Consider the following 26,738-nt stretch of genomic DNA (forward strand, 5'->3'; position numbering starts at 1 on the left):
TAGCCTATTAAAAATTAATATATTAAACTATTAAACAATTCTAGCATCTTGCTAAATATGTTGTATAAAAAGTTCCAAGACATTTTCAAGGTGCATGCACTTGAAAGGGATTTCTTTCCCACAACATATGCATCCGCTTCTTTCTTTTTAAATGGGTGATGCAGTCTGTCCTGTGGCAGTCACACATGGAGAATTCAAGAACAGTGACTACCCCAGATTGTATGGTTACGGGACAGGAATTACTAAATTAGAAACCTGGGCCCAGGGTGGGAACAGGATTTAGGGACCACGTAGATGGTCATTCTGTTGCCATAAGAAAGATCAGAACAGGCGTCTTTGGGCTGAGTACTCTCTAGACTGCAGACAGAGACAATTTGAAATAAATGCAAATATAATGCAATGTATTAAAAATGCAAGTCACAGATAAGAGATCTTCAAATATAAAACAGAACAAGGGTGAAAAGGATCTGAGGAATTGGGGGAGACGTTGCCAGAGAGTGCCAAAGATATAACAGAAAATAAGGAAGAAAAGTGTCTTCCAAATGAAAGGTATCTAGTCAAAACTTATTAGGTGGACTTGGGCTACACCTGAGAAGTTTTCACTTGCAATGGCAAGATGAGGTGCATGCAAGGCGTGGAAACAGGACCAGAAGGAAAGAGGGAGCAGGCCTCATAGGAGAAGTTACATCTTCCACTGTGGGGGCTGAATGATGATCCCTAGAAAAGTCCATGTCCTAATCCCCGAACCTGTGGATATATTAACACTGAGGACCTTGAGATAGGGAGACTGCCCCGGATTATTCAGATGAGACCAGTCTAAGCATGTGGGTTCTTAAAAGAGAAAAGCAGGACGGTCGGAGTCAGAAAAGGCAATGTGACAATAGAAGCAACTGGGGAGAGATGGGACGATGCTATTCTACTGTTTTTGCTTTTCAACATTTTATCTTGAAATATTTTTGAATTTTCAGAACAGTTGCAAAAACAATACAAACCCCATACATAGAATTCCAGCATACCTCTACTCCCCTGCCCTAATATAAAGATCCACCAAAATTAACATCTTGTCACATTTGCCATCACATTCTATCTCTCTCTCTCTCTCTCTCTCTCTATCTATCTATCCATTGTCTGAACACTTGAGTATGGGTTCTGTACATTATGCTTCTTGGCAACCCTACATGCATTATGCATTAATTCCCCATCCCGTCTGTTTCCTGTCACTGGCAATTTGTAGTCTAATTTCTGTCTCAGTGAGCTTGCATTATTTGCTTTGGAACCAGGTAAACTTTGATAATAAATACAAACGATGTTCCTAAACCTCTCTGCCCCCCACCTTTAGGTAGTTCTTGTCACAGATTACATGTTTATACATTATGAGTCCAAAACCATTGACTTATCATTACATTTTGTGCATTTGCCTACACATCCTGTAGGAAATAATGAGTTACAAACCAAGAATACAACAGAACTGGCATTTACAATATTTCATGCTTTTACCCACATTGGAGATCTTTATTTCTTCATGTAGCTTCAATCTATTGTCTAGTGTCTTTTCCTTTCAACATGCAGAACTCTCTTTAGCATCTTTTGTAGGGTTGGTCCAGTGGTGATAAACTCCCTCAGTTTCTGTTTACCTGGGAATGTTTTAATCTGCTCCTCATTTTTGAAAGATAGTTTTGCTGGATGTAGAATTCTTGGTTGGTGCTTTTTTTTTTGCTTTCAGGACTTTAAATATGTCTTCCCATTGCCGTTTTGCCTTCGTTGTTTCTGATGAGAAATTGATACTCAATCTTATGGAGGTTCCCTTGTGTATGACATGTTGTGTTCTCCTGCAACGTTCACAATTCTCTCTTTATATTTGACATTTGGGAGTTTGATTATAATATGCCCCAGCCTGAGTTTGTCTGAGCTTATCATGTTTGAAGTTCCCTGAGTGCCTTCCCTGAGTTGCCTGAGTGCCTGGGAAGTTTTCAACCATTATCTCTTTGAGTATTCTCTCTGCCCCTTTCTTTCTTCACCATCTGGAACTCCCCCAATGCATCTATTGGTATGCTTGATGGTATCCCACAGGTTCCTCAGGCTCTGTTCACCTTTCTTCATTCTTTTCTCTGCCTCTCAAACTGAAGGATTTTAGTTGTCTTATCTTCAAGGACTCTGTTTCTTTCTTCTCTCAGCTCCAGTCTGCTGTTGAACTCCTCTAGAGACTTTTCCATCTCTATTATGATGGTCTTTATCTCTGCTTGATTCCTTTTCATAATTTCCTTCTCTCTATTGATATTCTTTTTGGTGTTCATCCTGACTTCCTTTAATTCTTTGTCTATGTTTTCATTTAACACTTTGAGCATGTTTAGGGTCTTTTATATATCATTCTGTCTGTCGTCCCATGTCTAATCCTCCTCATTGATGGTTTCTAATGCTTGAATCTTCTTTGCCTGAACCATCATGTCCTGTTTCTTTTTATGTTTTGTAACTTTGTTGAATCCTGGACATTTTAATATGTTATTGCTAGAATTTAGACTCTGGGTTATATATTTCTTAAGCTTGTACCCAGCTAATATTATGACAAAGCTTTTTTTGATTGCCAGGAGCTGCCTTCTGCATATTGGCAAATTCTGAGATTGCAAGTCCTTTAGGCCAACACCAGGCATTTTGGCCAGACATACAAGCTTCCAGAAGTACATAGGGTTATTTTGCTCTTTCTGTAAATGCACTGGGACTTGGATCAGCTCTGCACGGAAACTGTGAGCGGTGGGGGAAAGGCCAACTGGGGCACTACAAGATCCTGACACTTTTAAGAAGTTTTTTTCTTGATTCAGCACTCTCCCTCTTACTACAGGTCTTTAACTGTTTTCCAGAGCTTTGAGAAAGATGTTTCTCCCAGTTCTGGCTGGTTGGTCAAAGCTTCTGTGGGAGATCAGAGCTCTGAAATCTCTCACTCCACCATCTTGAACGGGGCAGGCCCCCTATGGACCTTTTGCTGTTTTCTATACTACTGGTTTTGAAGATGAAGGAATGGACCATGTGTCAAGGAATATATTTTTAGCCTCTAAAAGGTAGAAAAGGCAAGGAAGCAAACAGATTCTCCCCTAGAATTCCCAGAGGAATGCTGCAATTTGTTACAGCAGCAGTAAGAAATTAATACATACTTTATTATTATAATAATTATTATTGCTATTATTATTCTTTTAGACTTGGTTAGCATGGAAAATAGAGTTTAAACTAGTCAGACTGTTCTCTGATCCTCAGTCTACCGTTCTATTTTCAGATAACAGGTAATTCTTTTAACCTTTGCTGAATGGTCTTTTTTTTTTAACCTTTAGTTGCCTAGCTTTTTCCCCCTGGAAAGTTATTTATTCTGATCTTGTTCCTTTTTCTTTGAGGCCCAAAGCTTAAACAGAACACAGTTTCCTAGTTAGCCATGACAAATATACAGACTTCATTTTAATGGCATATACTATCCATGAATTACTCCTGGAGCCTTGCATATGAAAGTTAAAGCTTTTTTAAAATCATAATAATGATTAGCAACTATATAAATATCAATTTACCATTTGTAAAACTTCCCAGGAAGGATGAGTGCTTTTGACTTGATGTCATCTAAGAATTCCCAAAAGAGAAGTCAGAGTTCAGGAGAATGAAGTTACCATTGACTCCTTAAAACAACTTCCCCTCCAGGGAACATTTCTGTCAATAGTTCAATTATCCTCTCAATGCCTCAGGCTCAGCTATGCTATTTGGGCTCTCCCCTTCTCCTCTGTCCCCTGCCATACAGTCCAATTTACTTCCTAATGTTTCTTGCATTTTGAGTCTCATTCCTACGTCTCATGTCTAGTGTTGCAGAGAGATAAAGATAGTACTTGATGCTTTCCAGTTCCCTGTTCTAGACAGACACATTCTGAGTTGTAGCTGTAAGTTTCTCTCAACCTGGAGATAACAGGTGTCTGAGAACTAAATGCCAATATTTCAAAAGACTAAGAGAAAGCCACATTTCCCAGCTACCAAATAGTTCACTTAACACATACAATGCAGAACCTTATTTAGTGCTCATAACAATCCTGTGAGGGAGGGATTATTGTTAGCTCCAATTTATAGATGAGAAAACCCAGTTACAGGGAATTTCAGTACTTTGCCTAAAATTCTCTGTTAAATGAATATGGCGAGCTTAGCACCCAATTTCATTTCATCTCCTGGGCTCCTAATGATTATGTAATATCACTTCTCTCATGCTTCTCAGAAATTCTAATTGGAAATTGTACGCATTTGGTAAATAGAAATGGAAAAATTCATTCCTTCTTAATGATTAATTTGTCTCACAACCAAAGCCTTTTGAAATACAGTGTTTATGGAAGAATCATTTAAAGTGAAGACATTAGAAACCACTAATCTAGAGACTTCACAAAATTATGGATATATAATCCAAAAATCACAAGTAAAAGTTCATCTGACAAAATAAAATGAAAGTATGCTGGTCTGAAGCGACTGTGTACTCCACAAAAGCCATGTTCTTTAATCCTCATTCAACATTGCTGAATGGGATCTTTTTTATTGTTTCCATGGAGATGTGACCCACCCAACTGTGGGTTATAACTTTTGCTTAGTTGGTTTCCATGGAGATGTGTCTCCACACATTCAATGTGGGGTTTCTTTCTGGAGCCCTTTAAGAGGGAACCATTTTGGAAAAAGCTTTAGAGCCCACAATGCCAACAGGGCCCATAGCCAGAGATCTTTGGAAATGTAGAAGGAAAACGCCCCCGGGGAAGCCTTATGAAATGAGATGCAAAAGCTAGCAGATGTCGCTATGTGCCTTTCCAGCTGACAGAGGTGTTCTGGACCCATCGGCCTTTCTTGAATCAATTCCCTGGATGCCTTAATTTGGATATTTTCATGACCTTAGAACTGTAAACTTGCAACTTAATAAATTCCCCCTTTTAAATGCTATTCTATTTCTGGTGTATTGCATTCCAGCAGCTTTTACAAACTAAATCCAGAGACCTTGCATTAACTCCAACTCTGATTACCTATGCAACATTGGACAAGTTAACAAAATTGTTTGGATCTGTTTTCTCTTCTATCATAGGAGGGATTGGTCTGTTATCCTAATCCTATTTTTACAGTCCAAGATTCCAGTATAGAGAAAAGAAAAAAAAATCACATACTATCTCGAGTAAAATCTATCAATTCAGTATTTCTTTAGAGAGTGACTGTGTGATCAAAATTGTGCAAGACACTCATTCTTAGGCTCTCGCAATTGTCTTATCCATTCTTGTTCTTTTTATGCTTTTAAGCCCATATTCATTCAATAAAATGTGTTCCTCAAGTGGCCAGTGAAATTTACATATTCCTTTCACTCAGGTGTAGTCCAGCCATCTACACTCACATTTCAGCATGGTGACAAACATCAGGCCCCAGTCTGAATCAGAAAGGGAAAGAAAGACTGAGCTCTACTTTGTGAATCTGAAAGATGAAAGATTAGAGAGCTATGTTTTTTAATTAAGCCCTTTTAACCCTCAAATGAAAACTCTAAGAAAAATCTCAATTTACAGAGGGTATTTCACTCAATATTGCCAGCTAAAAGGGAAAGTATAAAATGTAAAATATGAAGGGAGGAGCCACACATTTGCATAAGAAGAAAAAACATCCATATGCATCCTTTTTTTTTTTGCATGAGCAGGCTCTGGGAATCGAACCCCCGTCTCCATCACAGCAGACGAGAACTCTGCCACTGAACCACCGTTGCCAACCCGATATACATTTTATTTATTTATTTTTTTGCACGGGCCAGCTCTGGGAATCGAACTCCGGTCTCGGTATGGCAGGTGAGAACTTTGTCATTGTGCCACCATCGCCTGCCCTATAAATTCATTTTTGTGAAAAAAAATTGTTTCCATCTATAAGATCAGCTACATTTTCAAATTTTCTGCAGAAATCTATGATTTTTAACAAACAATTCATCTTCTTTCCAAATAAAAAAAAAAAGACAAAAAACCCTCAGTGCTGTGTAACTGTGTGTGTGTGTGTGTGTGTTTAAGTGATATATTTGTTCTGGACTTGGGGGATTCAGAAACAAGGTCTAAAACTCTTGATGCTTGTTGTTCAGAAGGCACCAGTACCGATCCTAGATAACAGGCTTTTCTGAGAAAGTTTTCAATGTGATGACTTGCATTATTGACTTTGTCCCAAAACTGCACAGGACACTTAATCCCACATTGCTTTTGACCTAGGTATCTCTTGTGGATTATCCCTTTAAAAAAGTTTCAAACATGTATGAAAGCTACTTTTGTAATGGAACATATTTTTTTAGTCTGCTAAGCTGCAGAAATGCAGATTGTAAAATGGGTTGGTTTTTACAATGGGGATTTACTAACTTACAAGCTTACAGTTTTGAGGCTGAGAAAAATGTCCAGATCAAGGAATCATCAGACAATGCTTTCTGCCCAAAGTCCACGTGCCACTGGTACTGGACTCCTCTGCCACATGGCAAGGCATATGCAGCATCTCTCTTCACTTCTGGGTTTCATTGCTTTCAACTTCTTACTTCCATGCCTTTCTCTCCCTTTGTGACTTTCTCTCTGCTTCTGTGGCTTTCTTTCCGTTTGTATGAATTTTATCCTCTTAGAAAGGACTTCAGTAAGAGGATTAACACCCACCCTGAATGAAGTGAGTCCCGCCCTGAATGAGATGAGACACATCTTATGTTAGGAGCCTACTCATCAAAAGATCCTACTTACAACGTGTTCACACCCACAGAAATGGATTAACTTTAAGAACATAATTTTCTGGGTCCATTATGCTTCAAACCAACACAATATTATTTCTTTATAAACTTCCCAAATGCCGCAGAGAAGTGTCTCATCAAGAAGTAAATGTTCCGTACCAAAAGGTGTCAAAAATGATGGTTGACCGAAATGCTTCATAGACTTCACTGCTAATAATAAGTGCTAAGAGACTAGAGCATTTCACATTTTCCAAGTGCTGTGCTTCTTGTGCTCTGCTTCATCTACTCTAATATAATAGTTTCAACATCTTTCCAGAATGTAGAGTTTTAAGAACCTGAGTGAATGGGGAAGTAGTTGGGAAGTTGGAAAGGAAGACATGGAGAATATAAAATAATGATCTTAGCCTCATTTGCTATTCATGAAGCCAATATGGTGTCAAATATCTACTGTGCAAAGCATTCAGATGCTGGGCTGAATCCTTTAAACAGTGAAATAATTCCTTTTTGAAGGAGAAAAAAATTCATAGGCCAAGTAATTCTATCTGGACGCACCAATTTAATAGAATGCCTTGCAAAGATAGATTCCATTTGGGCTTTACAGGAACATTATGACCAGGGTAAATAAGCCCAAAGGTCCATGTGCATTAAGTGTGCATGAACCCTATGATTAGGTTGATTGCACCTACAGAATTTCCAGGAAAGACCTAATTTTTAATGCCCAATCTAGATGCGAACCATATGTGCTGATACTGGTTGGAAATTGCAGTAGCTGTGTAGATGCCAGACACGCATTCAAATAGTCAGAAGCAGTCTTCATACCACTCCCAAGAATTCTCAGTACTCCAGGATCTATCCAGCTGGTGGATGAAAACTGGCTAATCATGTAAAGGCTTAGAAACTCTGATTCACCATTTTCATTCAAGCCCCAAGGACGGAAACTTTTTCCCTGTTAAGGCAAACGACAGATATCCTCTCTTGGGCAGCATTCAGAAAGGGCTCTGTGAGGTCAGGCTTTCCGTTTGCTAGAGGAAAATGTGACATAGTGTGAAACCAGTTAATGATACCACATGCCCAAAGTCAGAGGAATCTGTATTTGTTAACGTTTTCCTCTCTGCACTCAAGGAACTTACACTGTTGAGACAAGAATGAGCTAAACTAGCGATAAACACAATGCATGAATCGGCCATTAGAATTCATAATCTATCTAATCCAATCCTGCATTTAAAGGAAACTGAGACCGTTCTTTCTCTTCATGAAATTCACTAAAGTAAAAAATAGAGTTACTTTCTACTGCATATAAACATGCAGTTTTCACAAATTGGTAGCCAGTTCCCAATTTGTGATATGTCTTTTAAAGAAAGATTAAAAGTAGTAGGAAGAAGATTGCATTTTTAATTGATTGCTTCTTATAAGTTTGCACCCTGAACTTCCTATATGATTTGGGATGAGATGCAAAATTAGAATGAAAATGGACTCTTTCCTCAAAATAGATAAGTTTCAAATTGAGAATAGTAAAATGGTGAAGCTGGAAGGGATGTAGAGGATCATGTAATTGATTCATTTCAATATACGACAGCGAGGCCCAGAGAGGGCAAGTGACTCTGCCTTGTCCTTGGTGAGTTAGTAGAGCCACGGTTCCAATTCAGGACACCTATGTCCTCTCCCTGAATTTTTCCCACATATTGTTTAGCCTCATGTTTTTAAAATGTTGTATTCTACAAATAAATTGTGAAGAAAAAAAAGAGAGAGAGGACTGTTTTAACCATCTCCTTTGCAGCCCATTGGTGAGGGAGAGATTCCTGCCTTGGGCTGGGAGGATGGATGCTCGCACTGAAGAGATGAGCTCAGCAGCAGTTAACTAGTCACATATACTCCCAGACCAAGGGAGTAAGACCCTGCCCCGTGCAGGTCCACGCAGGAACAGAGTGAACCTCCAGGGCCTGTGAAAGCCAAGCTTTTTAGTATGAAGAGGGTGTGGAGCCCCTGGTTCCTAGGAGGATGTGGTCAATTTGTTTGAATATTTCCATGGGCTGGCAGGGAACCGAAGCCTGCCACCCAGGGATAAGCAGGAACTGCCCTGGTCCACTTGATAGGGAGGGTTGTTTGTCTAGGGGAACTTATTTTCAGGAACAGGGTGGGAAGGGAAACTTGTGGTTAGAGCCTTCCAGGCCTGCCCAGATTCACCAGACTTCAAAGCAGCACGTAATAACGAGGCTTGATGTTGCGCCTTACACCAGAAAACCTATTGATGACGGCAGATTTAAGGGATTCTCAACCAGTCTCAAAGTTTGGACTTTGTTTGGATCTCAATTCAAAGAATCCAACTGCAAAATAACTGTTGAGGATATTTGAATATATACTGAATGTTTATTGATATTGAAGAATCACTGTTAATTTTTAAGCATGATAATGGCCTTTAAGGCATTTTTAATGTTTTGTTTAAAGATGATATGTTTTTTTTTTAAAGAGCTATAAACTCTTTAAAGAATTATGGGTGAAATGGTAAAAATACTGAACGATTTTATAAATTCATCCTTATTTAAATAACAGATGAGGTTATAATGAGGAAGGATAGACAGAAATAAACTTTATTAAAAGCCTTGACACATAATTGAATGATTTAAATGGTGATCCCCTAACCACCTACCGAAAAGGAAAGAAGGATCTTTAGCACTTCTCCGCAACAAGATAAATATCCTGATTTTACACATGAGGAAATGAAGCTCAGAGAGGATTAGTTATTTTCCCAAAGTCACACAGCTAAGAAGTAGTAGAGGTAGAGTAATGACCAACATGTTCTTTCTGCCTCACCACATTGCTGTTCAAATAAGTGTCTTTTTGGTCAATATGCTAATGTTAAGGCAGGGACTAGACTGAGAACACATGTCTTTCCTTATTTTGGTTTTCTTTTGTATTCTTAAAACCTATAATTTTAAGAGTAACTTTCTCACTAAGTCAAAAACAATCAGGTTTTCACTGTCTTTATCTTCTTGGTGATTCAGCTTTTAAAATATGGTGCCCATCCAGTATTATCTTAGAAATGACTGGAACTTTAAAGGAAGGGAGAAGGAGATAGGAACCTCTTATCTTCTGGCATCCAGCCATTTTCTGGCTTATGTTACTAATGATTGATCCTGACTGAATTAATTAAAGTTCAGCTCCTTTGCTTTCCGGCCAGCAGGACAGACAAAAACCATTAACATTGTCCCCAGAGACATAAATAAACTCCCTCCCTTGATGTCAGTTACTTTATGATAATGTGTAATCCTTGCTAGAAAAGGAGAAACAAATAAGATATCCTTTCAAGGTGTCTCCAAACTTGAAAATCTGGTATCTGAAATTAGTATGAATTGACATCTTGTGATTCGACATAGCCCAGACTAAATGAGAAGAGAGTATAGAAAGAGGCAATTAGAATACAGAATTTAATTCATTAAAGTAGCTGAGACAGTGATTGCATGAGAAATAGCTGAAGTTATGCAATTTCTTGAAGTCCACCCATAACTAAAGCACACGATCATTAGAAACAAAAGAAGACTCACCTCTACCTATTGAGGGTCTCCTCCACATTTCTTCCTCACCTAATCCCCCCTCCCACACTCCCCCAGCAATAATCCCTCTTTATTTAGCAATATACACTCTTTATCCCATTGTAGACTAAAATGACATTGCTGGTAGCATTCTTGTCAATCGCTTAGGAAGCAGAGAAAACACCAGACCAAACTGGAGACAGTCCACTTGCTGCAAATCCATTTGTGCACTTTTTTGACAAAATATTTATTAAGTACCTACTATGTGTCAAGTACAAACTGTCTTTTCAGTAACTGAAAGAATTGCAAGAGGGAGAAATCTTTCCCTTGGACAAACCTCTTCAGAATCTTTGGAGTCAAGAGTGGATAAGCACTAGACAAGTTCCAAGGGAACAAAATGCAGAAAATGCTGCACAGGAGGGAACAGTGCGAGTTACCTGTGACTGGAAATTCTGGAGGCTTCCTCATTACCTGCCTGTGAGACATTATATGGATTTTGCAAAGATGCAGTAACATCAGCCAAACTCTCTGTACAGAGAGTTTGCACAGGCACAACTGTCCCCTTGACCTGAAATGTCCCGCTTCACACTCCTCTTCTCATTTAGACCTGGCTAACTCCATTGTCCTTTAAAATTTAGTTCAAGCATTAGACTATGTAACTTCCTGCAAATTCTTCCCTGGCTACCAAAAGCTGTATGAGGTTAACCCCCCTCCCCCATTCTGTGCTTCTCAGACCTCTGTGTATTTATTCCCTCATGGTGGACTGTGTACCGTGTACTCATTGTTTTCTTATTTACCTCCCTAACTGTCATTTCCTTGAGAGAGGATCCTAAGTCTTTCACCCTATGCCCAGACAAAGCATTAGAACTGAGATTTGAAGGGCAATCCAGAAGAATAATCAATATTGTTTCATCAGTTAAAGTTGAAACTAAGTTTTTTACTGACCCCATCCCCAAATTGTGTTAAATAGTTCACTCAATTCCTTGACATTACAAAGTTTCACTGCAATACCTTCAATTTTATTGATAAGACTATCAGCTACAGCTAACCTCAGATTCACAGCAATTATGATCCTAAACCCAACTAGAGCCTCTGCAACTATCTTTTTAGGTTTCTTTGACGATAATCCAACTAACAGATGAAGGATTGAGTCATCATTGGTTCACACTAATTGCTACAGTCACAATTCACATGGTACCTATCTTTTTTCTATAGTTGGCCTGAGAATGTGCTCAGAAGCCTTTGGGAAAGGCTGAACTTCACCCTGCAGATGTGCGAGCCTCAACCTACTCTGTTCAGTGCTTCCATGCGGCACAACAACTTGAGCAGATCACTTGGTCAGTGGCTTGTTCAGTGCCTTTTTCTTCCAAATTGTCTATACTTAGACTCACATAAATCAGAGATGGGTGAAAATAGAAAGTTTAGCAAAATGGTAATAAAAAGCCAAGTCGCTCTCCACTTATTTTATACAGTTTCTGAAATTCACAACAGTGTTACACACTTGAGGTAGCCAGAAGCCTCGTGTGTACACAGTAGATTAAATATGTTATCTGCGAGCTGACTTTATTATCTTTAAGTAAAATTCATATCTATGCAAGGCCCCTACAGGGGTAAAGGACTTGTGATACTTCATTAATACACCAGGGGAAATTCTGGTTAGTTCTGCACTTATTCCCCTTGGAAGTTTACAAGACTGTGAACCTGGCACTGGAGCAAAAATAATAGTAATCATACAGGTAGCTTTATGTTACCATGACAACGTTTTAGGAATCATAATAGAAATTATTATTATTTCAGAATACTTTTATGTTTTCCAAACAGCAATACTGACTTTAAAAATTAAGCCTTTTTTGAAGAAATTCCAGAGACTATGAACATAACATGAATTTTCAAAAGGAGCCTGAAATTCAGGCGGTTCAAGGGTAGTTCGGTGGTAGAATTCTCACCTGCCATGAGGTAGACCCAGGCTCGATTCCCAGGCCATGCACTTTTCCCCCAACCCCCCCCAAAAAAACCAAATTCAACAAATAATGGGGGATAGTCATATGGAAAAAAATGAAATGGGACCATACAGTATACAAAAAAAAAAAAAAGAAGCTTAAAGTTCAAAATTGAAAATCACTCATAATAATAAGACTTTCATTTGACTCAGTTCTTTCCCTCTCCATGGACTGTGGAAGAGGCCACTTAAACACCATCATTTAGCACAGTTTCAATGGGTGAGAGGGTAGAAATTGTGCGGTGGCAGCCAATCTTTGCCCAAATGTTTGGATTATTTGTCTCTTTAAATATATAAAAGTATTTTCTGAGGTCCTACTCTAAATTTTAATGCGCAAGAGTGTTAAACATCTAAATAAATGAATGAGCAACAGCTCTCTACAAATATGTCAAAGTGGACTCTGGCTTAATGCTTCCCTAAACATTGACAAAAATGGATATCTTTTAGGAGCAAAGTTCTTACATGAAGTAAATTACCCTTCTTATAGACTGTGTAGGTTACTTCTACAACAGCCCAATGGTTTCAGCACAGCGTTGCCTGGCTCCTTAGTGGTTACTATTCGACACTTGTACTCCCAAACTTCTAGAAAAAAATAAATTAAGAAAAAGTTCCTTTGCATCGCATCTCTCTCTAGTCAGTAAACCCAAGTGCATCTCATTTCATTTAAACTATGCTATGGCTGGAAAGGATGTTAGAGATCATCGAATCCAACTTTCATTTATTAAATAAAAAATGAAGTGCTAGGGAAATGAAGTAACTTGCTCAAAGTCACAAATAAAGATAATGACAAAACGAGTTTGCCCCTTACTCCTTAACCAGTGCTCTTTCCACTATGATGCATGAAAACACGTTAATCTGATTATTGTAAATTGAATTTGAATTCCAATGTGAAAAATAAATTGTAATTTATCTCTTCAGCAGAACTTTCCATTAAGAGCAAACTCATTTTGTAATACATATATGTTGCCCTGATTTAATTTAGAATAATTTTTTAAACACCTATTTTTCTAAGCATCAAGGCATACCTATATTTCTTTTATAGTACGGAAAGAAGAAATGAAGAGGTGGGGAACCTGTGGAGGCAATGATGGTGAGAAGCTAGGAAGGCAGGTTGGGAAACATTTATTCATGTATCATTGGTCCCTTTAAATAGACAATCTTAGTTACTTGATCAATGATCCTTTCCACGAGTACGTGCTAACAGCTATACAGCTCCACAACTCCATTTTTCCATAACCCGACTCACAGGCAGCCTTGTAATTGGAAATATAACTGCATTTGCAATGGTAACATATCATGAAAAAATACATACTAGGGCAATAATTATAGGATTCTACCAATTTCCAGTAAATCATAAGGTTCAGGCAATCTATGCAGAAAAGTTTGCTCCTCAACTACTCTTTAATATTCTGCATGAACATTAGTTATATCCTGGAGCATAAGAATTTACTGTGCATTAAAAGAGGCATAGAATATTTTAATATTAATGTTTATATGAATCAGATATAAAACAATAGGAATGAATGAAAGAAATGTCCTATCCACATGTCTCACTGAACATTATACATATTTATAAGAACATAAAGAGGAAAATTAGTTACAACTAGCAAACTTCCAATAAATATTTATTGATACTGAATAGGCTACAGGTAGCATGTCATAACATCCCATAATACCTGGCAGACTGATGCTACAATCATTCTAAAGTTGTGTTCAATTAATTTGGTGAGATGCATCTACTGCATGAGCGTATAGAATACTTTCAAATAATAATTGGACTATAGACATCTATTAAAGTTGTTAAGCAAATCAAGTTGCAATTCTCATAGTTACAAGAGATGTAAAAGGGAATCGTTATGTCTCACCTTATATTTAAGGAATTGTGGGTGCTTCTTCCCTCCCTCTTGCTTTGTCCTTTTTCTCAGCCTCTTCTCCGAATAGGTAAGAGATAGCGATAGGCTTAGAGAAACCGTATCCAGCACTAAAACCAATCCTTCTTCCCAAGGCTGGCCCAATGCACCACATCGCCCCATAGATACATCTAACCACCACTGTTCACCTGCTACGATATGCATCTTTTAAAACAATCTGTGCTTTTGACCACAGCGATTAAGGGTAGGCTTTATTTTCAATCACTAGGAAAGTACAAATTCCTATGCTACAATGTTATGTCTTTAAAAATCATTTTGAGGTTATTTCTAGGGCAAAAGCCATTAAAAAGGAGAACCTAAGCTCATAAGAGATAGCAGAAGTCATAGGTGGCCCGTAAACAACACAACCATCTTTGACAAGCATTGTTAGTGTCTTCAGGGATGGAATTAGATTGCATAAAGGTCAATCTTGTTTCCTTCAAATAATGAGGAATTAGGCTAAATTTAATAAAATCCATTGTTAGCAAACGAGAAGAGGAGAAACATCCCTATCTCTCTTTATTAGGTAGGATTGTTGGGCAAAATTTTCAGACAAGTCAGATCTATTCTTTTCTTCTATTTATTTTAGCCTAGACACCCCAGGTTCCCTGCAGAATATTTCCCATCCTAAGGATAACCAGGAAGCCTCAGAAGGGTAGCTCCATTTACCTAAGAAAGAATGCTAGCACATAAAGGACCTCAGTGTCGCAGTTCTGTTACTTCTATCTAATGGGGTCAGGATACAAAGAGCAAGGAGAAATCCCCTCCATCTCGCTGAAAGTCTGCCTTCCTGTCCCATGTACATCAATAAAAGTTAATATTTATATAGTTTTGTCATGTGCCACTGTTCTGAGCATTTCATCAACTTTAATTCATTTGATTCTCATAACCAGCCTATGCAGTAGATACTCTTAATGTTTTCATTTCACAGAAAAAGTGACTGAGATACAGAGAGAATAAATTGTCCAATGCCACACGGATAGTCAGCAGTGGAGCAAGGATTCAAACAGGTCGTTTAATAGTAGAATCTAAGCTCTTAACTATATATATTTGACTTGGAACAAGCACCTCTTCTGAAGAAGTGATGCCATGAATATAGAATGATGTATGAACATCATACATTCCCTGTGGTAGCAACCTCCTAACTTGTATCTTTCAAGTTACAAAATCGCTGCTGAAGTCCACCTCTGCACCATTAACTGTTAACCGAGAAGAGACAATTCCCAGGCTACAGCCTAGCACCCACTTTACCTCTATTTAACAACAAATTACACTGGCCCCTGATGCCTCAGGGTATCCTCCTGGGTGAAAAGTCTCCACATCGCTGTCTCTTAACCCCAAATAACTTGATTTCTCACCTTTCCAGGCAGGAGTGGGGCAAAGCTGCAAGTCCTTTGCACATTTTGGCAAGTGGTTTAGCTCCTCAGCTTTGAGCAAAGATTCTTAACAGCAGAGTCTTTGAAAACTTCAAAACTGTCTGGGCTGTCTTTCACTCTGAGGAATATATGGAGACTCTTCCCAGCCCCTGTGGCTCTTTGGACCAATCGAGAGCCTCCGAGGAAATTGCAGTTCTCTGTGCGGTGGAGGCTGGATTTCTTTCCCTGCTGCAGGCGCTGCTTCAGTGTTAGGCTTTCAACTGCTTTTATCAAAACACTCACTTGCTTATTTTGCCAGGCCAGGCAGGGTTAGACCCTGGGCCGAGGACCGATCATTCCTGCTTTAACTTGTTATCTCTGGCCAACCACAGAGGAAAATGTGGGAATGTAACAAAGCAGAGTGCCTGGAGCCACTTCAGATCTGTCAAAGTCATAGATTGTTAGGGCAGCCAGGGCCCTTAGTGATCACTTAGTCCAGGTTTGTTTCACAGTAGAGGACACTGAGATTTAGAGAAGTCCAACGAGCATGTACCTGAATGCTTACCTTGTGCCAGGCACTCAGCTAGATGCCAAGAATTCATAGAGGAAAGAGGTATTCCCTGCTCTCAGCACCCCAAAACATATTATGTCAATAAAATGTAAGTGGGTGTTGGAGGCAGGGCCACAGAGCTGTGAGGCTTCGGGGACACCAGGGAAGGTTTTCTGCAGGAAATTATGCCAGAGCTGAAAAAAGAAAAAGATAAAATAATACACAGGATTCTATCTGTTAGATACTTCCTCCACAGCTTCCTAATTATGTTATGGGTCTTTTGGTTTTTCTTTCCTTTGATGACTGGGGCAAGGTGGCCCCCGCCTCAGGGTTCGGTTAATTCTTTGGAATCCCCACCCGCACACCCCCCATCGAGGGCTAGGCTTGTCCTCCCTACCCCTTCAACTTCTTCCTGCCTCCTATCAGCCAGGAATTATATATACACCACCCAAACTTGCCTGGGTGACTAAAGTAAGATTAGTGTCTCATCTCCCTTATGTTGATAAATGAATGTGTAAACACAAATTCCTAAAGGGTAGGCATGATTACAAGAGAAAAATAGGCACCATCACATAATCCATCAGAAAATCTCTGAATTTCAATTTAAGATCTTTCTCATACATTCCTCAATTATTGGAAATTGTTTTAAATCTCTGTATGTATAGACATTTTTTATTTCCATTTAAACTGCTGACCAAGACTAATTATGGGTTTGTAAAATCAATTTGGTGTATTAGGATCTGATATTTTAAATTAGGTGAAGAGAACAGAATAGACAAATATCCAGGTGCAATGTATATAGAAAGCTAAGCATTGTTTTCTGAAAAATTTTTGTTGCAATTTACACATACGCGAACATACACACACAGATCATTATTTAAATGTGTTACTCTGGGTCATGATCAGAAAGATCGGGAAGCCACACCTTTACACTATGTATTTTTTACAACAAGGAGACCTTCTTATATTCACCCCGAGCTTCTATTCTTAGCACAATGTCAGGAACATAGACTCTGACAAACCCTCTTTGAGCTAAAAACAACTAAGTTTTGTCATTTACTGCCTGTTTAAACCCAGCAAATTATTTAATTGTGGCTTCTTAGAGATATGCACACTGCCCTTGTCTAATTCCTTAATAAGACTAATAGGGAATACGAAACTGGTAGAGGAGACTCCTTGGAACCAGTGCCTAAATCACTGTCTCTCACCCAAGGGCTTGGGGAAAGAGCAATGTGGGGAAAAAAACAAATTAATGTAAAATAATGGAGGGTGCTGTCCGGGTCAAGGCTGAAGGTAGAAGCAGGTTTCTGATTGCCCAAGGGCTAAAAGGGGTTCACATGACTTTCCAAGAATCAACCACCCTAAAGAATGGACTAGAACCCAAACATGAAAGTCAACAGGAAAAAATACTAATTCTGACATACATTTCTTTTTAGAAACTTCACAAGGATGGGAGAGATAGAAAGCTTGTAAAACAGCATGGCCATGTAAAATAAACTTAGAATTTGAAAAATAAATGGAGGGAGTACAAGGGTAGTTCAGTGGGTAGAATATTCGCCTACCATGTGGGAGACGCAGATTCAATTCCTGGTCCATGCACTTCCCCAAAAAACAAACAAACAAGCAAAACAAACAAAAATTCAGCAAATGGTGCTACAATAATGGGATACTCACATGGAGAGATAATGAAATGTGACCCTGCCATACAGTATACAAAATAATAAATAAATAAATGGAGCAATTGTCACTTCTTTCCCTCCTAAACACCCTTCAACATGATACTAAATGTGTAAAAAAAGGTAATATCAGAGAAGGGAAAGCAGGGCATCAAATTCTGAGTGAGTTCAACCATTTTATGGAAGATGAAAAGGTGTGATTAGGAGTGAAGCAAAAGAAATATTCAGAGTAAACTCCAAAGAGGCATTTATTTGCCCTGCAAGATACCACAGAAGTGCAGACTCCAAAGTGTTAGGTAGTTTTACAAAGGGTAGGAATTAGCTAAGGAACCAGAAGCAATGGGAGTAACTAAAAGTTTTTATCAGATGAAATGGTGGAACTTCAAGTTTCCCACCTCTTACCCTCCAACCTCTCTCATTCATCTTCTCAAATGAGTCATATGTAAATGTCTTTATTTTAACTATCATTAGCAATACATTTATTGAGACGTATTTACAACCAGTGATGGTGTACTGCAGGGAGAACCGCCAACCTGGGAGTCTTTGGGACTGTGTGGACAGCATAAAACACACACTTGAGCTGCTAAGTAAGCTTCCTTATTGCTGCAGAGAGTTTCACCCGAAGACTAACAGAGAACACACAGATCAAAGAGAGGCAAAGTCTTCATCTGACTTGTTGCTTGATTTGGTTCTTTCCAATAAATTGTTTAAAATACATACAGGTTCAAAGACTACTATGACAAACAATCTACTTTTCATAAAGTGGCATTATTGGATTATGGGGTATAATGCTGCAAAATTGTTCCTTAAAGTAGTCAAACTAATTTAGACCCCACCAGAAATGTATATAAATATCATTTCCCTCTCGTTTTGCCAATGATCAGCAAAAATAGTACCTTATTTTCATTTGTATTGTTCTGATTACTAGTGAATTTGATCTTTTATATTTATTTTGGCTGTTGGAATTGTTTTCCTCTATAAGTTGTACATTCCCATTTTTCAAGAGTTTTACTATTTGGTACGTAAGATTTCTTCATATAAATAAATAATGAAATCAAACTTGAGAGGAGAAAGGAGGAAAGTAGAATGAAGTCATTGATTGTTATGTAGGCAATTGTTGGCAGTTAAAGGATACCAGTAGAGTCTGATAAGCCAAATTGTAACAGATTAAAGAAGAAAGCTGGGAACTGAGGCCATTAAAAAGGATGTATGTGCAAAAGTAACCATTAAGGCAAAAATACAAACCCTTCTAAATACCAAAATTTTAAACAAATTATAGATTAAAGAGCAAAGAATACACATTTCATAAGAACAAAAAAGAGCAACCATCACAAAAGTACACTTAATAAAACAAAGTGATAGGTGAGACCAAACACAACAGCCATATCAATCAACATGAACAAACTTACCTACTAAAAGAAATATTTTTATTAAGTTGACAAAGAAAGATACAGCTATACTCTGTATACAAAGAACATATCTAAAGCAAATTCATTTTAAATATTAAAAATAAAAAGAGGAACAAAGGTATCATGGGCATATGAAAACAATAAGAAAGCAAGAGCAGTGATCCTAATATATGACTAAAGGAGAATTTAAGGGAAAAATATTGAACGTGACCAAAAAAAGCTTTTTTTTTGGCCTTGGCAGGCACCGGGAGATGAACTGGGTCTCCAGCATGGCAGGTGAGAACTCTGCCTGCTGAGCCACCATGGTCCACCCTAAAAGATATTTTTTAATGTTTAAAATCTACAATTCACAATGCAAATATTACATTTATAATTTTTTTTTTTACTAAATAACACAAAAATCACCTTTATGACAAATGGAGGCACATTCATAATAGGAGGTTACTATTATGAATCTTATCACTCTTACAATAAGAAAGAGATCTAAGCATAAATACAGAAGACCAAAACTGCATGATCAAAAAGTATTTCCGACAAACATATGTCAAACTCCACACCATGATAATAGAAAATGTCTTCTTTATCAGATGCTCATGGAATATTCACAAAATTGCACATACGATAGCTCACAAAGAAAACATAGTAAGTTCTATTAAGTAGAAATCTTAAAAACAGCATCTGATCACAGTGCAATAATATTAGAAGTGATTAACAAAATCAAAAAGGCCCATCTATCTGGAAATTTTAAAACTTCTACTAAACAACCTTTGAGTGAAAAGGAAAAATGTAATTTGAAATTACAGAATGTTTAAGAAATAATGACAGTGAAAGCACAACATATCCTAATTACTACAATATACATTTAAAATAATGATCAGAAAAAAATCCCAGCACCAAATATTTTTATTGGTAAACATGAAAAGAAATTCATTAAATATTTAGCTAAAAAAACTAGAAAGAACAATAATAGGAAGGCTAAAAAAGGAAATGATAAAGATAAAAGCAGAAAAACAGTAAATGTAATTTATAAACAGGATTAATAAAAGACAGACCACTAAAACTAACTTAATCAAAAAAGAGAAAAAGCACAAATACACAAATTAAGAAATGGCAAGGGGGAAATAATTGATGAAAGAGAGGATTTTTTTTTAATGAGACTTCTTTACAGTTAAAAACCTAGATGAAACCTTAATTTCTATGGAAATATATATTTTCAAAATGGACCACATTTAAGTTAGAAAGTTCAAACAATTCAATTTCCATAGAATAAGTAATGAGAATATTAGGTGCCAGTCCCAGATTATTTCACTGGGGAGTTCAACCAAATTTTGAAAGAGTAGGCAGTCCCAGTGCCCTATAAATTGTTCAAGCACATTTAAAATGAGAGAAAACTTCTCAGTTTCTTTTATGAATTACATTTAATGTTAATATCTAAAGTTTATAAAGGCAATACAAAAAAGGAAATTATAGATGAGTAGCACTCATATATAAATACAAAATTACTAAATAAAATATTAACAAACAGAATCAACATTACATAACAATGAGGGATTTATTCTAGGGATGCAAAGTTGGTTCAATATAGTAAATCCATTAATATCATATACCATATTAATAAATCTAAATGGCAAAATTTATGTGATTGCTGCCATGGAAGCTAATAGCCTTTTACAAAATTTAACACACATTACAGACCTTAGTCTTAAAATCAGTGTCTTATTAATGAAGAAACATTAGAAAATTTCCAAGATCAGGAACAAGGTAAAAGTAGGCCCCTTACCTCTGCCACTTCTTAATGTTGTACAACAAGTATTATAAAATGTAATTAAGAGAAACCAGTTAGAGTCATAAGAATTGGTAAAGAAGTGAAACTATCTGTTTTTGCAAAAGATATGATAGTAAATCTCAAAAAAATCCTGAAGAATATATGTTAAAATGAACTCAAACAATAAAGCATTCAGTAAGTTATTATAATGTGCAATTAACAAGTAATCAGTACCCTTAATATACAGAAACAATAACAGAGGATGCAATGGTAGAGAGAATCCCATTTCCAATAGTAACAAGGCAGATTAAGTACTTTAGAATAAATTTAAGAAATGAATAAAACCTATGCAAGAAAAGTTGAAAGCAATCCTGGCAGACACAAAACTAGACTCAGAGTAAATAGCCGGGAACTGTCTGGAGCAACTGTTCGGAGGACTTCTGTGATCAGATGCACATCACACACCAGCCTGGGTGTAGTGGAAGGGCTGAGATCACAGCACAGAACTCTAAGTAACTTCATCCACACTGTGAAGGCTAGTTCGCTTCCCCCACTGGCACAGCAGGCTGTCTCACAGTCTCCCCAGTAGGAAACAGAAGCCCTCTTAACTAGGAACAAGAGAAGGAAAGCTCAACTGAGCTCCATTTGTGGATTATATTATTAATTTGGGCTGCCGAATACCAGCTCCCAAAACAGATAAATCTACAAAGCACACAAGAAAGAAACTGGGATAGCTATAGCAGCCCCAGAGTCTAGGTTGATGGAAAAAAAAAAGAAAAGAAAAGAGTCTGGAGTTGGCTGAGCTCAGAATACTAGAAAAGGACTGTGTCTCGAGAAACTAGAACTGGGTACTAACTCTGGCTCTTAATTGATGAACTTGGGGAGCAGGGTCTGAGAAGGATTTTTTTTTAGCAGCCCATTAAAGAAAGCAGCAGACATTCTCAGTCTTCAGTCTTGCTCCAGGCAAGGGTGAAATTAAGGAATGGCTGAGAGAGAAGATAACTAACTAGGTGAAGGAGATAATTCCCAAAAGGACATATCTTCCCCAAGAAAGGGGGTGGGGTGCAGGGCCCAGCACACATGGTGGTTCTATTCCAAAGAATTTAGAATCCAGGGGCTGGGATATCAGCAGTAATTTCAACCTACAAAAAGCACCAACCTGTTTCAAACATGTTCCCAGCATGGGGGCAAGGGGGTCTGTTTGAGAGTCCGGTAATGTCTCCAGCCTACAGAGAACAGGGAGCTGTAGACTGGCTTCTTTGCCCCTGCCAAGAAAAAGAGAGGGGAGCAAGGCCCAGCACAAGTGGTAACTGTTATTTACACAATTCAGACCCCCCAGGAGCTGGAAAACAGAAACAATTTAAGCCCAGCTTCAGCCTCAGCCTCTGTCTCAACCATATACCTGGAAAGAATGGGGTCTGCTGACAATTAAAGGCACAGTACCACTTTATGCTTGTGGGAAGCAGCAGGCTGCCAAGTGCCATCTACTTGGCTGGACAGAATTAAGAGGCTTCACAGGAAAGGCTGACACCATACTGGACCGCATCCTTCGGGAACGCATCCTTGGGGAACTGATCATAACACCTTCATGAGTCCTAGGCCTGTCTTGTCTGGGAAAATCTGCCTGGGATCAATCCTCTCCAGGGAGACCATCCTCCTTGAGCCAGACCTCCAGGTAAAAGTAAAAGTTGCTAGAGGAAATGAAATGAGTGCTTAAAATATAGAGAGGCAAAAACAAAACAAACAACACATCAATAGTCCATGAGGATGAAGAGGGAAGAGGGAGCTTTTTCCTGGGGGTGAAACAACTGCATACTCAAAACAAGAAAACTTCAGCAAACTTCCAATAGGTAGGGCAAGAACCAGAAATACAAGAGCTGAAAAATTCTAATCAGTTAAACAGAAGCTTTGTCAGAGGTCTAGAATAGTGGACCTAAATGTTAAAGAACAGTTAGAGAACAAAGCCAACCAACAAGAAAACTCAATGCAAAAGAGAGAATATGACCTCCATAATAAATTAATCAAGAAAATCAGATGCCTAGACACCAGAAAAAAAAAAATCACAATTCACACTAGGAAGCATGAAGATATGGCTCAAAAGAACACACTAACATTTTAAATGAGATACAGGAGTCGAAGCAACTAATTAAATATGTTCAAAATATCTTCTAAATCAATTCAACTAGTTGAAGGAAAATGTGGCAAAGATCTGAAGGGTATAAGGATGCCACTGGGTAACTAGAAAGAAGAACTCAAAAGCTTGCAAAAACAAATGGCAGAAGTTATGGAGATGAATGTCACAATAGAAGAGATGAAAAACGGATAGGGAAAATAATGGAAAAATATGATTGGGTCTCAGGAAATTGAATGACATCATCCAAAAAGTGGTTTTCAGTATACCACTCTCATCAATGGAAAGAACATTAGACAGAGTATCAATAAAGAAAAAGATACTGAATAGTACTGATAATGAACTAGACTTAACAAATATCTACAGAACATTGCACCCTACAACAGCAGGATATGCATTTTTCTCAAGTGCTCATTGATCATTCTCCATGATAGACCACACGTTGTGTCACAAAGCAAGTCTCAATACATTTTAAAAGATTGAAATTAAACAAAACACTTTGTCAGATCACAATGGAAAGAAGTTGTAAATCAATAATAGTTGGAAGGTTGGAAAATTCACAAATAGATGGAGGTTAAACAACACACTCTTAAACAATTGGTGGGTCAAGGAATAAGTTCAAGAGAAATCAGTAAATATCTTGAGGCAAATGAAAATGAGGACACAACATATCAAAAATTCTGGGATGCAGCAGTGCTGAGAGGGAAATTTACTGCCCTAAATATCTATAATAAAAAAAAAAAGTAAAAATCAAAGACTTAACTTCTCATCTGGAGGAACTAGAGAAAGAACAGCAAACTAATCTCAATGCAAACAGAAGGGAAGAAATAACAAAGACTAAAGCAGAAATAAATGAAATTGAGAAACAGAACTAACAAAGCCAGTAGCTGGTTCTTTGAGAAAAATTAGTATAATTAATGGACTCTTAGATAGGCTAACAAAGAAAAAAAAGAAAAAGGATGCAAATAAATAAAATCAGAAGTGAGAAGGGGGCCATCACTACTGACTGTGTAGAAATAAAGGCATTAATAAGAGGATACTATGAGCAAGTATATGCTAGCAAACTAGACTACTTAGATGAAAAGGACAACTTCCTAGAAAAACAGAACCAACCAACATTGACTCATGAAGAAATAAAAGATCTCAATGAACCATTCACAATAAAAAGATTGAATCTGTCATCAAAAACCTTCCAACAAAAAGAGTACAAGACCAGATAACTTCACGTGTGAATTCTACCAAGCATTCAAGAAATAATTAGAACCAATCCTGCTCATACTCTTCAAAAAAATTGGAGTGAAATTTACCTAACTCATTTTATGAAGCCAACATCACCCTAATACCAAAGCCATAAAAAGATACAAGAAAAGAAAATTACAAACCAATCTCTTTAATGAATATAGATGCAAAAATCCACAACAAAATATTAGCAAACCGAATTCAGCAGCACATTAAAAGAATTATACATCATCAAGTGGGTTTCCTTTGAGGTATGCAAGGGTAGTTCCACATAAGAAAATAAATTACTGTAATACACCACATCAATAAATCAAAGGGGAAAAACTGCATGACCATCTCAATTTATGCAGAAAAGGCACTTGAAAAAAGTCAGCATCCTTTCTTGAGGAAAGCATTTCAGAAGGTAGTAATACAAGGAAACTGCTTCAACGTGTTAAAAGGAATATATGAAAAGCCCACAGCTAACATCATACTAAAGGGGAAAGACTGAAAGCTTTCTCTCTAAGATCAGGAACAAGGCAAGGATGCCCACTCTCACCACTACATTTAACATTTTACTGGAAGTTCTAGATAGAGCAATTAGGTAAGAAAAAGAAATAAAAGTTACCTGAACTGGAAAGGAAAAACTAAAACTTTCACTGTTTGCAGATGACATGATCCTATATGTATGAGTACAGCAAAGTGGCAGGATATAAGATCAAAATGCAAAAATTAGTAGTGTTTCTATAAACTAGTAATAAATAATTTGAGGTGGAAAGAAAGAAAAAATTTCCATTTACAATAGCAGCCAAAAGAATTAAATATTTAGGAATAGATTTAACTAAGGATATAAAAGACCTAGACACAGAAAATGACAAAACATTGCTAAAAGAAATCAAGGAAGACCTAAATAAATGGGAATTCATACTATGTTCTTGGATGAGAAGAATAAATATAGGTAAGATGTCAGTTCTACACAAATTGATTTATAGAGTCAGTGCAATACCAAGCAAGATCAGAACTTACTGCACAGAAATAGAAAAACCAAGAATCAAATTTATTTGGACAGACAGCATGCTCTGAATAACTAAAAGTATCTTGAGAAAGAAAAATGAAATTGGAGGTCTCATACTACCTGACTTTAAAGCATGTTACAAAGCTACAGTGATCAAAACAGCATGGTTTGGGCATATATATAGATATACTGAACCAATGAAATTGAATTGAGTGTTATGAAATAGACTGTCTCATGTATTGATGATTAATTCTTTATAAGGTGGCCAAGTCAACTAAATGGAAACAGAACAGACTCTTCAGCAAATGGTGTTTGGAGAACTGGATATCCATATCCAAAATAATGTAAAAGGACCCCTATCTCACACCTTATACAAAAATTAACTAAAAATGGATCAAAAACCTAAATGTTAGAACTAAGACCACAAAATTTTTTTAATGTAGGGAACTATCTTAAATATCTGGTGCTAAGAGGTGTTTTCCTAGACCTTACATCCAAAGTGCAAGCAATGAAAGAAGTGGATAAATGGGATCACTTCAAAATTGAACTTTTTGAATGTCAAATGACTTTGCCAGTAAAGTAAAAAGGCAGCCTACACAATGGGAAAAAATATTTGGAAACCACACATCAGTAAAAGTTTAATATCCAGAATATATAAAGAAATAATGCAACCCAACAACAAAAAGACAAACCCAATTGAAAAATGAGCAAAAGCATGGATAGACACTTTTCCAGAGAGGAAATACAAATGGCTCAAAAGCAATTCAAAAGATGTTAGTAGGTATTAGGGAAATGCAAATCAAAACCACAATGAAACATTATCTTACACCTACTAGAATGGCCATTCTAGTAACTATAAACCAACATTAAAAACTACAAGTGCTAGAGAGGATGTGGAGAAATACATACACTTATTCACTGTTGGTGGGAATGTAGAATGGTGCAGCCATTCTGGAAGGCAGTTTGGTGGTTCCTCAGGAAGCTAAGTATAGAATTGCCGATCCAGCAACCCATTACTAGGTAAGCAATCAGAAGAACTGAAAGCAGGGACATGAACAGACATTTTCACAATGATGTTTATAATGACATTATTCACAATTGCCAATAAATGGAAAGAGCCTAAATGTCTATCAATAGATGAGTGGATAAACAAACTGTGGTATGATGGAATATTATGCAGCTGTAAGATGGAATAAAGTCATGACACATGCAAAAGCGTGGATGAAATGAGGACATTATGTTGAGCAAAATAAATCAGAAACAAAGGGACAAATACTGTATGGTCTCACCAACATGAGCCAATTATAATGGGCAAACTCTGAGAGTTAAAGTTGAGAACATAGGTTATTAGGAGAAAGAAAGAGTAGAGATTGGATATTTTATGCTAAAGGAATGCAAAATGTTTAACAAGATTGATTGCAAAGATTCAGAAATGGATATCATAATATTGTGTGATGGTAGCACA

General features: G+C 37.4%; 1 protein-coding gene and 1 long non-coding RNA gene across 2 annotated transcripts in view; both read right to left on the minus strand.

Moving 5' to 3' along the window:
• The window catches only part of RGS5 (regulator of G protein signaling 5), a 58,920-nt gene extending 43,126 nt beyond the window's left edge, over window positions 1-15,794 (minus strand). Inside the window, exon 1 of the mRNA XM_077156756.1 lies at window positions 15,513-15,794. Within this exon, the coding sequence (XP_077012871.1) occupies window positions 15,513-15,556 (44 nt within the window). The 5' untranslated portion in view covers window positions 15,557-15,794. The remainder of the gene's footprint in view (window positions 1-15,512) is intronic.
• The window catches only part of LOC143678814 (uncharacterized), a 461,187-nt gene that overhangs the window by 128,090 nt on the left and 306,359 nt on the right, over window positions 1-26,738 (minus strand). The window lies entirely within an intron of this gene.

Source organism: Tamandua tetradactyla, chromosome 4, assembly GCF_023851605.1.
Source record: "Tamandua tetradactyla isolate mTamTet1 chromosome 4, mTamTet1.pri, whole genome shotgun sequence".
Lineage (NCBI taxonomy): Eukaryota > Metazoa > Chordata > Mammalia > Pilosa > Myrmecophagidae > Tamandua > Tamandua tetradactyla.